The sequence below is a fragment of the Marmota flaviventris genome, chromosome 17 (assembly GCF_047511675.1).
Source record: "Marmota flaviventris isolate mMarFla1 chromosome 17, mMarFla1.hap1, whole genome shotgun sequence".
NCBI lineage: Eukaryota > Metazoa > Chordata > Mammalia > Rodentia > Sciuridae > Marmota > Marmota flaviventris.
In genome coordinates this window covers 43579237-43592347 of record NC_092514.1, presented here as the reverse complement: position 1 = coordinate 43592347, position 13111 = coordinate 43579237, and the positions used below count along the sequence as shown (strand labels likewise).

At 34.1% G+C, this 13111-nt stretch overlaps 1 protein-coding gene across 2 annotated transcripts in view; it reads left to right on the top strand.

The window, feature by feature from the left end:
- The window catches only part of Cltc (clathrin heavy chain), a 64634-nt gene that overhangs the window by 22738 nt on the left and 28785 nt on the right, over positions 1-13111 (top strand). For both annotated transcript variants that reach the window (XM_071603509.1, XM_027950224.3), the window contains exons 3-9: positions 1743-2011; positions 2792-2953; positions 5735-5848; positions 6262-6435; positions 7736-7933; positions 9735-9935; positions 12395-12547. In XM_071603509.1, the coding sequence (XP_071459610.1) occupies positions 1743-2011; positions 2792-2953; positions 5735-5848; positions 6262-6435; positions 7736-7933; positions 9735-9935; positions 12395-12547 (1271 nt within the window). The remainder of the gene's footprint in view (positions 1-1742; positions 2012-2791; positions 2954-5734; positions 5849-6261; positions 6436-7735; positions 7934-9734; positions 9936-12394; positions 12548-13111) is intronic.

The window sequence follows — 13111 nt, the reverse complement described above, 5'->3', positions numbered from 1 at the left end:
AGCTTTCACCTGGTACCAGAAGTTTTGTGACAGTTATCACTTTTTAATAGAAACAAAATGCTATATTTTACACTTTAAGGTACTGGACTCCCTTCAGTCTCCTTAAAGAATTTAAAGTCAAACAAAGATGTTGTGTACGCCAAAAACAAACTAAAAAATAAATATTTAAAAATTCTCTCTCTCTCTCTCTCTAAAAAAAAAAAAAAAAAAAAAAATTTAAAGTGCTAGCAGCTCTCAAAACTATTTTACAAGGCCATTGTTTAAATTTTTTCAATTCTTTTCTATTTTTAATGTTACTGTTATCTTATCACATTTCTTAATGCTTTCTTATGTGTGCAGATGGTGAGTTATTTTAAATTAGATTGTATTAGTTATTGTCCTGTTCCATAAAAAGAATAAATTCAAAAGATTTTTAAAGCATTGTGAAATATATTATAGCTTTGTGCCTGTTTGTCCGCATTATGGAGTTGAGCTGTCATCCTTTGCCCCCTTCCAAAATCATCCCACTTACATATATTTCAACCCCTATCATGTAAAAACAAAAGTCTAATAATGTGGGGGCTGGGGAAGGCAGCAAAAGAAAGTAAATCATTACAAAATACTGTTGCTCTCTGAAGCCAGTTTTAATCCTCATGGTTTCTTTTTATAAACAGGACTATAACTCTCACAATTTTTCAAGTCTGATTGTAACTTACATCTTATGTGGGATGGGAATAATATACTTTGTCTTATAGAAGTTTTTTTTCATATGTAGTAAGAAAAGTTGTGGTACAAAGCTATTACGCTTTGTCCGTTTCCCACCATCCACCTCCCTCCTTGTGTTACAGTTTTTTGTCCTTTAGAAGCCAGATTCACTGTGGCTCAGGAATGGAGTTTTCCTTGGTCTCTAAGGATGAATCTGGATAGTGTAGTGATAGCTATGGCTTTGACCTCCATTAATTTCAATTAAATCAGTTTTGGGCTGTAATAGATTTTTGGATTACAATGATAAGCCCTTGCTTCTGACTCAGTGGACTTTTTAATACTCAAGGCAAATTTCATCCTCCTCCTTTAACTAAATGCTTGCTGTCTTAACTGGATGAAGCTTGAACTTTGTTCTTACCTCCAGTATATTAACAGAACCTGAAACTTGTCCTCTTTTTGTTTCCCTCTCCTTTTCTCCAGCACCTTTACCTTCCCTTTGTATCTTCAATTAAATGTAGCATGCAATTCTCTTATGTGGTAACAAGGCAGAATTTTGAAGTAGATGCTCTTTTCAAAAATCAGTTTCCTTAAAATATAGTTGGATGAGAGATGACTGCATTTTTAAAAGTAGACATTTTTCTCTTTGTGTTTGTTAGATTTGCTTTGTCTATTATACATACAATTATCTTAGTATCTGTAAAACATACTTAATTACAAGTATGAAGGTTACAACTTTTGTTTTCCATCATTGTTATGAAAGCTGTTTTTTTAGAATTGGTTTTAGTTGGGATTTAGAATCCTATGGAAGTCATGCTTTCTGTTTAAATTGTGTTTTATTAGAGGTAATATAGTTTTTGCTTGAGAAGTAGCTGTAGATTGTTTGCTTAATCTCAGCTATTATCTTTAAGGTCATTGTTCTATAAATATGACTTCTGTAATTGGTCATTAGTCTTATTATAGAACCACTTTGGAAATTACAGAGCTAGTGAAGCTAGGTATAATTTATCTTGAATGTTATTTTTTTTTAAATGATTCATAATTTTTTTTTCTATGTTTAGCTGGGAAAACTCTTCAGATATTTAACATTGAAATGAAAAGTAAAATGAAGGCCCATACCATGACCGATGATGTCACCTTTTGGAAATGGATTTCTTTGAATACGGTTGCTCTTGTTACGGATAATGCAGTTTATCATTGGAGTATGGAAGGAGAATCTCAACCAGTGAAAATGTTTGATCGCCATTCTAGCCTTGCAGGATGCCAGATTATCAATTATCGCACAGATGCAAAGCAGAAGTGGTTACTTCTAACTGGCATATCTGCACAGGTAACATTTTTCTAGTTTTTGATAAACAAAAGATTTATAGAGAATTATTTTGTCAGATGAAATTTATTTTGAAATAGGTCTTTTCTACTTAGTCCTGTTAAATTTGACTGAAGACTTTTTTCTCGATTTTTTTTTTCTTTTTTATTGCAAATAGAGGTTGATGGCTTAACTCCTTTATGCTGACAGAATTTCAGAGCTCTTATTGTTTTAGCTCTTGAAGATTAAATAGAAATTGACTTCAGTTAGCATGGCTTGGAACTTACTATAGAGTGAATATATACTCTTCTGCAGAATTAATTTTTAAATATCTTTTGCATTAAGAGTATAAATCATGGTAAAATGTAAGTCATATTTTAAACATGTTAAGCTTTAATAAGGTAATATTCAGAGCTGGAGCTTTTTGTTTTGTGTCGTACTGGGCATTGAACCCAGGGACACTTAATTTCTGAGGTACATTCCTAGCCCTTTTTATTTTTCATTTTGAGATAGGGTTTTGCTAAGTTGCTTAGGGCCTTGCCAAGTTATTGAGGCTGGCCTTGAACTTGTGATCTTTCTGCCTTAACCTTCTGAGTCTCTGAGATTACAGGCACACATGCCACCACCACCTGGCTCTGAGCTGAATTTCAAGTTAAGATATGTTAAATCTACATTCAAAGACTAATAATGAATTATAAATTCTGCTGAAGATAATTTAAGTATTTAATTATTTCACTTGTTGATGAATCTGGAACTTACTGATTCATTGGGTCCCCATACTTTATTTTCTTTGGTCTTTTATAGCAAAATCGTGTGGTGGGAGCTATGCAGCTGTATTCTGTAGATAGGAAAGTATCTCAGCCCATTGAAGGACATGCAGCTAGCTTTGCACAGTTTAAAATGGAAGGAAATGCAGAAGAGTCAACTTTATTTTGTTTTGCAGTACGAGGTCAAGCTGGAGGGAAGGTAAGATTTGTTGTTTTTTTTGGGGGGTGGAGGGTGGGGGTTGAACCCAAGGGTGCATAACCACTGAACTACATCCCCAGCTCATATATATATATATATATATATATATATATATATATATATGTCATACATACAGACATGCATATATATATTTTATTTAGAGACAGGGTCTTGCTAAGTTGCTTTGTGCCTTGCTAAATTGCTGAGGCTGGCTTTGAACTCGAGATCCTCCTGCCTCAGCCACCCAAGCCGCTGGGATTACAGGCAAGTGCCACTGCACCTGGCAAGATTTGTCTTTGCTGATTATTTTAGTGAGTCTTCCTGCTACTAATTGATTAGTCCTCTAAATTCAAAATAATCATATCCCTTTCTTGTTAATCTGTTATTAATGTTCAGATTTGTGGTGACTTAGTGTATTCAAATACTTTATCTAGTGATATTTTTCTAAAATAATATTCTTCACAGTTTTTTTTCTGTCAGCTGTTCTCATGCTTTATTTTGGTTTCTTTTATATGAAAGGCCTTACATTAGTGTTTGTTGACTTTACTCTGCATAGACTCATTAGGGTTGCTTAAATATTCATGTTTTTTAAATCAGAGTCTGATTCCTTAAGTTGTACCCATGATCAGCCTTTTAAAATACCCTACGTGACTTTATAGATGGAATGTGGACCATGTTTTGAGTAACACTGCCTTAAGTTAGAGATTATCAACCTGGGCTATGTATTAGAATCACCTGGACAAATGGAAGTACTTTGTTTGAATTCTTAAGTTATAGAAAGCAGAAACAGGTCTGATTAACAGCTGAAAATTTAGTAAAAGGATATTGGATACTTGATGGTAGCAAGGATGCCTGTACAACCAAGTTTGAAAAATGAGGAGAAATAAGGGAGAATGGACAGCAGTCAAGGTTCCAACCAAAAATTGTGCCACAGAATTTTTAACACTTCTGTTTTTACTATGCCTTCACTGCTGGATCCCTGGAGAATCAGTTTGCCTGCCATTTCCTTTGCCAGAGCAGCAGTTCTAAAGTCTTAATAACTTCATGTCCTGAACTCCCTCTTTGAATTCCAGTGTAAGCAAAGTAACTTGTCTGCCTCTTAGCTCTGAGAAGAGTGGAACAAAAGTTTTGGGTAATTCCTCAAAGGAAGGCTGGCACTATTCACTGTCCTTTCTGTAGCCAATCAAGAAGATTGTGTAGATTCTTGGCAAACCATAAATTACCTTTAACTTTGTTAGAACATAGGTCTTTTTCCCTGATTTTTTAAAAGAATTAAGATAGAGATTGCTTAAAATATGATCATCTACAGTCTCTCAATTAGGGAGGAAACATATGCAATGAGAGAGGTATAATTCTGCCTAAAATTTCTGAATTGAGGAGTAATCCTACCTCAATATAATAAGGATAGAAAGCACTGATATTCAGATAAGAATTGATGGAATTTAAACCAGAAGACAAAATAGGTTTAGAAACTAGTTATCGTCCTTAGGATAGAAGGGTAGGGCATTTTTTTTGAAAACTAGTACTGAAAAGTTTCAGTTATCATTTTAAGAATGTCTGAAAACCTATTTCTTGAGCCTGTTTACTTTCTACCTGTTCTATATTAGGAGTCTGCTAAGACTTCTTAAGAGGAGTGTATTGGGGATTGAACCCAGGGGTGCTTTACCACTGAGCTATACCCCAGTCCTCTTTAATTTTTATTTTGAGATAGGGTCTTGCTAAGCTGCTGAGGCTGTCCTCAAACAACCTCAGCCTGCCGAGTTGCAGGGATCACGGTTGTGTGCCACCATTACTGGCTCTGCCATGATTTGAAGAGAGACACTAGTTTTTCAATTTGGCTAGTCATCCTAATGAAAGATGAGAACTTATAACTTTCATGTGGCATATCTTGGAAACTGAATTGTTTTTTGTTAGTATATTAAGAAAAACATAAAATAGTATCCTGTTGACATTGTTTTCTTTCTCTTGATGTATAGGATCCTGCATTTTAAACCAAAATGTTTTATCTACTTCTGTAGGATGTATATGAAGAGAGACAGCTTCGGTATATATTACTCTCCTGTGTTAGAATAGGTACACAGCAGTAAATTAATAAATTAGATTTCTGTTTGGAAATACTAAATTATAATTGAAAATCATGAGAAAGTGTGTTTGTATGTAATGTATTACCATTCTGTGCCCTTTATTTCAAGGAGATTGAGGTGGGATTATTTCATATATTCAAAGTGTTTATTTTGAAATAATATAGATTCAAAGGGAGCTGCAAAGACAGTGTAGAGAGATCCCCTTTGCCCTTTTCCCAGTTTCTTCTAATAGAGTTACATGTTGCAAGACTGTAGTACAGTTAAAACAAAATAGGAATTCTACCGGTCTCTGTCATTTCCTCAAAAGTAAATTCAAGATACGTAGATACATAAATATTCTATCACTGTGAAGATTTTCCTCATGACTTTATAGTCCCCCTTCTCCCACCATTGCTAACTCGTGGCAACTTTAATTCATTCTCCATCTATAGTTTTGTTACTTCAAGAATGTTATGTAAAAGGAATCATACAGCATTTGACTTTTTTAGATAGGCTCCCCACCCAGCCATTCACACCCTAGGCATAACGTCTGTGAGAATTTTGTGTCCTTTTCCTATGGAGGAGTATCCCATGGTATGGATGTCTCAATCACAGTTCACCTATTATAGGAAATTTTGGTTGTTTCCAGGTTGGGGCTTCAAGTCTGCTATGATCAACAGCTTAAAGATTTACATGAATTTCATTTTCTTTTGATCAGTTACATATCATTGAAGTTGGCACACCGCCTACAGGGAACCAACCCTTTCCAAAGAAGGCAGTAGATGTTTTCTTTCCTCCAGAAGCACAAAATGACTTTCCTGTTGCAATGCAGGTATCTTAATGCAAAACAAATGGGCTTTTAAAATCTCCCCTTACAAGAAATTGTTTCAAATATCATTTCACAGTTGATGCAATGTATGTGATGCTTTATTCTAAAATAAAGTTTATTAGTGAACTTTGTTTAATAAAAAACAAAATAACTTTTCCATGTAATATGTATTAAGTCAGGTTATCAGAATTGTCTTCTTTTTTTGTCTTATAGATTTTATACTTGTTCATATGTTTTATGTAAGAGCTTGGGATATCCCACATTTAAATGTGCTATAAAATTGAGGGAAACCTTAAATATTACCTTTTCATTTTTCATATAAGCCTCTCCAAAACATCTCCAAAATGGAATTGTACTAAACATTTTTTTTTTGTTAAATTCATTATTTTACTAAAGGGTTGATTTTCTTTTTACAGATCAGTGAAAAGCATGATGTTGTATTCTTGATTACTAAGTATGGTTATATCCACCTCTATGATCTTGAGACTGGTACCTGTATCTACATGAATAGAATCAGTGGAGAAACAATCTTTGTTACTGCACCTCATGAAGCTACAGCTGGAATAATTGGAGTAAACAGAAAGGGGCAGGTAAGGAAACTTTGAAACTTAAGCAATAAATAACATAATGCATTATCATTAGCTTTCTTTTCCCCTCCTTGCCAATATTTAGTAAGTATTGATGTTGTCAGACTTTTCATTATAATGACATGAAATGGTACCTCATTGGTTTTTTTCATTTATTTATTTGTTCTAAATAGTTATACATGACAATAGAAGAACTAGTTTCTAGAAATTTTCTAAAACAGTCTTGAAGAATAATAGAGATGAAATTGTGGATTTGATGTTTGGTGAAGACTAAGGTAGTGATCAGTAGAAAGCATGAAGTACATAGAGTTGAACTGAATTTGTTCTTTTTTTTTTCTTTTTTTGGTGCTGGGGATTGAAACTAGAACCTTTCCAGTGCTTTGCATCTCTACCTCTAAGTTATACCTCCAAACCTCCTTAATTACTTCCTTTTAACAGTATGTTTTAATATAGAATAGATTGACATGTTGCAGATACAGGATAGCCTAGGTTTGAAGGATGGAGTTCTGACCTATGGAAATGAAAGAATCTCAGAGGTGAAAATGTCTTCATTTTTCTTCAAAGGAATAGTGAAACAGAGAAGACTATTAACCATTTATCTAGTTTACTGAATTCTTAAATATTTTTGACTTCTTGGGAAAGAAATTTCCCGTTTTCATTTATTCAACAGATATAAGGATGTGCTTGTGCTGAATACTGCCTATTGTTAGTAATATGGTTAACCAAAGACAAGCTCCTTTCCTCATGTGGACTACTGACTGAGAAATAGATAATCAGTGTAATAGTTTGAGAAGAACTTTTAGGGATAGTATGAGTAGTTTATAAACTGGGGTGTGTGTGTGTGTGTGTGTGTGTGTGTAACCAGCTCTGCATTGGGAAGTAGGATGAATGGGCAGGAAAGGACTCTCTTTCTCTAGGGCAATTGACAATAATTTAGCTTTTGGGGCAAGTAGGGTAGTCAGCATTTCTGTGGCAGTGGAGTTTTAAGGAAGATCAAGGATGAGTATACTGTTGTTAGGACAGAAGCAATTAGAAATTACATTTACTGATGTTGTATTTATTGTGATACTACTATGTGTCTTACATTATGTTAGGTGTTAAGGAATCCGTGATTCCTTCTCTTGTGCTCTTCCAACCATTGAGTATAATTTGGCTGCTAGATATGAAAATATAATTTAAAAAATTACTGGAAAAAAATTTTAAACATAAAATTAAAAGAAATATACTTTAAATTTCCTCCCAGTGAGCCCCAGGTTTTATTTATATTCAAGGCTTCTTCAGAGTCATTTTCACTGAATTGCAGGTTCTGTCGGTGTGTGTGGAAGAAGAAAACATAATTCCTTACATCACCAATGTCCTACAAAATCCTGATTTGGCTTTGAGGATGGCTGTACGTAACAATTTAGCAGGTGCTGAAGAACTCTTTGCTCGGAAATTTAATGCTCTTTTTGCCCAGGGAAATTACTCAGAGGCTGCAAAGGTGGCTGCAAATGCACCAAAGGTAAATAGTCATGAAAATGAAATTGTATGATTGGGTTAAAGTAAATATCCTATTTTTAATATTGCTAGAAGAGGAATCAGCTTTACACAGAGAAACTACTTTCAGTTTACATTTTCTTTTAATAGTTAATTGTCAGTGCCTCCAGATTTGATTAGTGTTTTAAAACTCATGTTAGAAGGATTTATAGATCTAGGCAGTTACGATTTACATAGATGTAATAATGTTTAGTACTTATGTTTAATACTGTTTGAACTCAAATGGAAGCTGCTGATTTTATTCCTAAAAGTTGTGCCCTAAGCATATTCTTTTTAATTTTTAGAAGGTAGATTAGTCAGAAATTGGACTGAATGTATTCTAGTCTACCTTTATGTTGGATGTTACCGTCCTGACTAGTATAAATTATGAAACTTGTACTAGTTTTAATGTGAGCTTATTTAATAACTGTAACTAATTCATGATTATGCTTATTCTTTTATATATTAATGTCATAATTAAGTTAGTATATTTCTGATTCCGAATAATTTTGTAACATCAAACCAGAGGTATGATAGACATTGATGTAATCTTTATAACAGTTGGTAAAGATTTGAAATTTAGTTTTAATAGATGAACTCATGCCTTTTTGAGTATTTTTAATTAATTTTTTATTATATATAATAGCAGAATGCATTACAATTCTTATTACACATATAGAGCACAATTTTTCATATCTCTGGTTGTATACAAAGTATATTCACACCATTTCGTGACTTCATTCATGTGCTTTGGTTAATAATGTCCATCACATTCCACCATCATTTCTTAACCCACTGCTTCCTCCCTTCCCCTCCCACCCCTCTGCCCTATCTAGAGTTCGTCTATTCCTCCCATGATCCCCCTCCCTACCCTACTATGAATCAGCCTCCTTATATCAGAGAAAACATTCAGCATTTGGTTTTTTGGGATTGGCTAACTTCACGTAGCATTGTGTTCTCTAACTCCATCCATTTACCTCCAAATGCCATGATTTTATTCTCTTTTTTTGCTGAGTAATATTCCATTGTATGTATATGCCACATTTTTTTTTTATCCATTCATCTACTGCAGGGCATTTAGGTTGGTTCCACAATTTAGCTATTGTGAATTGTGCTGCTGTAAACATTGATGTGGCTGTGTCCCTGTAGTATGCTGTTTTTATATCCTTTGGGTATAGACCAAGGAGAGGGTTAGCTGGGTCAAATGGTGGTTTTATTCCCAATTTTCCAAGAAATCTCCATACTGCTTTCCATATTGGCTGCACCAGTTTACAGTCCCACCAGCAGTGTATGAGTGTGCCTTTTTCCCCACATCCTCGCCAACACTTATTGTTGTTTGTATTCATAATAGCTGCTGTTCTGACTGGAGTGAGATGAAATCTTAAGAGTAGTTTTGATTTGCATTTATCTAATTGCTAGCAGTGATGAACATTTTTTTCATACATTTGTTGATTGATTGTATATCACCTTCTGAGAAGTTTCTGTTCAGGTCCTTGGCCCATTTATTGATTGGGTTATTTGTTTTTTTTGGTGCTTAGCTTTTTGATGAACTCATGCCTTTTAAGATTGACTCGATATATAGGGGGCTGTAGCTGTGTCTCAGCACACTTGCCTGGCATGTGTGAGGCACTGGGTTCAATTCTCAGTACCACATATAAATAAACAAAATAAGGGTCTATCAACAAGTAAAAAAAATTAAAAAAAAAAAAAAAGAGAGAGAGAGATAGGATTGATTGTGTGGTATTTGAGCCACTTTGAGGTGTCCGTAACATTTCTCCTTCTTAAAGGGAATACTTCGTACTCCAGACACCATCCGGCGATTCCAGAGTGTCCCAGCTCAGCCAGGACAGACTTCTCCTCTACTTCAGTACTTTGGAATCCTTTTGGACCAGGGACAGTTAAACAAATATGAATCCTTAGAGTTGTGTAGACCTGTACTTCAGCAAGGTCGGAAACAGCTTCTGGAGAAATGGTTGAAAGAAGATAAGGTATGTTAATTTGTATTGACATATTTCTACTTTGATTGAATTAAGTACAATGTTAGCAAGTTAAAATCGTTTATGCTGTACACCAAAATGTCTCTTTATTATTTATTGTTAAAATAGAATAAGAAAATACATTGCTTAAAGTGCATGTATTTATTTCCTTTGAAAATCTATTTTTATGGATGTTTAGGTGAGATATCTTTGTTTAGGTTTATAATTAGAATTCAAGATTCTTGCTTGGTAGTTAAAATTACTGACCTGGAATTCTTTGGCTCTAACAAAAGCTTAGGGCAAAATGCTTATTCCAGCATGTAGTCATATTTGTTAATGTATGTGAAATTCTTTGGAACATAGGAATATATTCTTTATCCTACATTCAACAACTGTATTCACAGTAATTCGAGCAATGCAAGTTGTCTTTTCTTTTAGAACTTCCAAAGTGTCATCAAAATTGTGATATTTGCTGCTGGTAAACACATGTAAAGAAAAACTGTTGTATAACGTGCTAGATCATACATATATTAATAAGAGAGCAAACCGATTAGCAATGAGATACTGTTTGATAGTGATTTCATGAAATGTAAATTGGTATTACATGAAAAAATATTTAACTTGGTTTTACATGGGAACTTTTTAAAAAATATTAACTGGCTTTAGGATTCTGTGGGATTTGTCTTTGTCTTTTAGATCTATCCAGTACTTAATTTCTCATTACACAGAGCATGTGAATATACTGTTTTTTAGAGCACATTATTTCTTACATGAAATAGTGACTGAGAAACAGATAACCACTACAGGTTACTTATTTGTAAGACACCACACAAATTTACGCAGTCTGTTACTACTGTTAGTTTTTTTCATAGCACTATACAAAAAGCCTTTCTGCACCAAGTTGTAGTATTAAATTCCATGTTTTATACCATTATAGAGAAGTAAAGGTAGCACTGTTCAAAACACTCAAATAAGTTTAAAATTAATACCTTTCACCATTAGTTTATGTTGGTGGTAATTTTACATTACTAAATTCTAAGTCCTTGTTTCTTGACCCAGCTTCTGGCAATCTTAGAGGATACTGGAGGATAGTACTTCAGAGTTGGGATGCTTGGACAGGAGTCTCTGCTGAAGAATAGTTACTAGCCACACTAGCGAGTATTTGAGGTCCGTCCTAATTGTTTAAGATAAGGGAGGATGGGAACAGCTAAGGTAACTGAGTTGACCTATGTAACAGCTTTTTGGGTGTCACTAACTCTTTTTGTGAACAGTCACACAGGATTCATTTATTCCAAGAGAGCACTGGTCAACTCTTCTTTAGTTAGCATGTTCGGTTAAGATGTACAGACTCTGGTCTGGGCATGTAGCTTGGTGATAAAGCACTTGCCTAGCATGCTCAAAGCACTGGGTTTGATTCCCAGTACCAGAGAAAAAGGAAAAGGATATAGGCTCTCATAGGCATTCTAATTTTCAGCAAAACATTTGGTTATGAGAGCTAGCCTCTGAAGTTATCATTAAAAGTAGAAAATCAACTTGCATATAAAACAAAACTTTTAGGAATCTGATTTCTAGATTGGGCAGCTAAGAAAGTTTGAATTATAGATGGGTATCTGCCTGTATGTCACCTAAAAATTCTAAATTTTTATCTCTTTGACCTTGTAAAATTAGTGCCTTGCCTTGCAACTTTAAGTCTCCTTTTTTGGTGTTAAGGATTTAACCCAGAGTTGTTTTACCACTGAGCTACATCCTCAGCCCTTTTTATTTTTTATTCTGAGACAGGGTCTCATTAAAGTTGATGAGGTTGGCTTTGAACTTGGCAATCCTCCTGCCTTAGTGTCCTGAGTTGCTGGGATTACAGGTGTGCACCACTGCACCCAGCACAATTTTAATCCTAAATTCAAGAATGTGATGGAATTTAGGTCCTTCAGACATATAGGTTATACTTTAGTTGACATTACATTAAAAGTTATATTATTGGGCTGGGATATAGTTCAATGAGAGAATGTTTGCCTAGCATATAGTAGGCCCTGGGTTCTATCACCAGCACTGCAGCATATGTGAGGTACTGGGTTCAATTCTCAGCACAACATATAAATAAATAAAGGTTTATCAACAACTAAAATAATTATTTTTTTTTAAAAAGTTGCATCATTTTTTTAAAAATTGAGGCCACATAATCTAATTATCCTAATATTCTTAGCAGGTGTAAGGTTCTGTTGAAAGTAAAGTACTTACACTCCTAACAAGGTAGTTGTTATTAAGTGTGAAGTTTGATGTGCAGTATTTCTAAGACATTGCTGTGAATGTAATATCAAGAGTGTTATCAGCCATAATCCCTGCATATTTATAATAATTCTAGGAAATTGAGTAATTAAGTCTATCATTAATTATTTATATAGGGAAATAGTATCAACTGTTCATTTATAAAACAGCTCATTGATCACTAACCAATATCTTTTTCCTTTGGACAGCTGGAATGTTCCGAAGAACTGGGTGATCTTGTAAAATCTGTGGACCCTACATTGGCACTTAGTGTGTACCTAAGGGCTAATGTCCCAAATAAAGTCATTCAGTGCTTTGCAGAAACAGGTCAAGTTCAGAAGATTGTTTTGTATGCTAAAAAAGTGAGTTCAATGAAACATTTTCAGCATAAATTCTTGAAATTATTAAGAGAAATCAGCCTATATTCTGTTACTTCAATGGTGAATTTCCTTAAATTTTTAATTACTTGGGAATGTATAAAAATCCTATCTGAAGTCAGATATGTAGAATTTACACTAACTGAAAATGTGAGAAAATGGAGATAATTACTCTTGCATGGCTTGTAAGAATTTAGGATAAGAGGAGTATGTTTAACATGTCAGAACAAATGTTGCAATGGTCATTTGTTGAAAATGGATAAATCAATTATTAAATTTATAGTTATTTAGATATGTCAAAACCAAAGTTTAATTGAGCATTGTAAGTTATAAATGAATTTGTGCTTTCACTAATAGTTAGCAAGATTTTGTTGTAGAAAATGCCTTTAAGGGGCTGGGGTTGTAGCTCAGTGGTAGAGCACTTGCCTCGCATGCCTGAGGCTCTGGGTTTGGTCCCAGCACCATGTAAAAATAAACAAATAAAAAAAGAATAATAAAAATATTGTGTCCATCTGCAACTAAAAAAAATATTAAAAAAAGAAAAAGAAA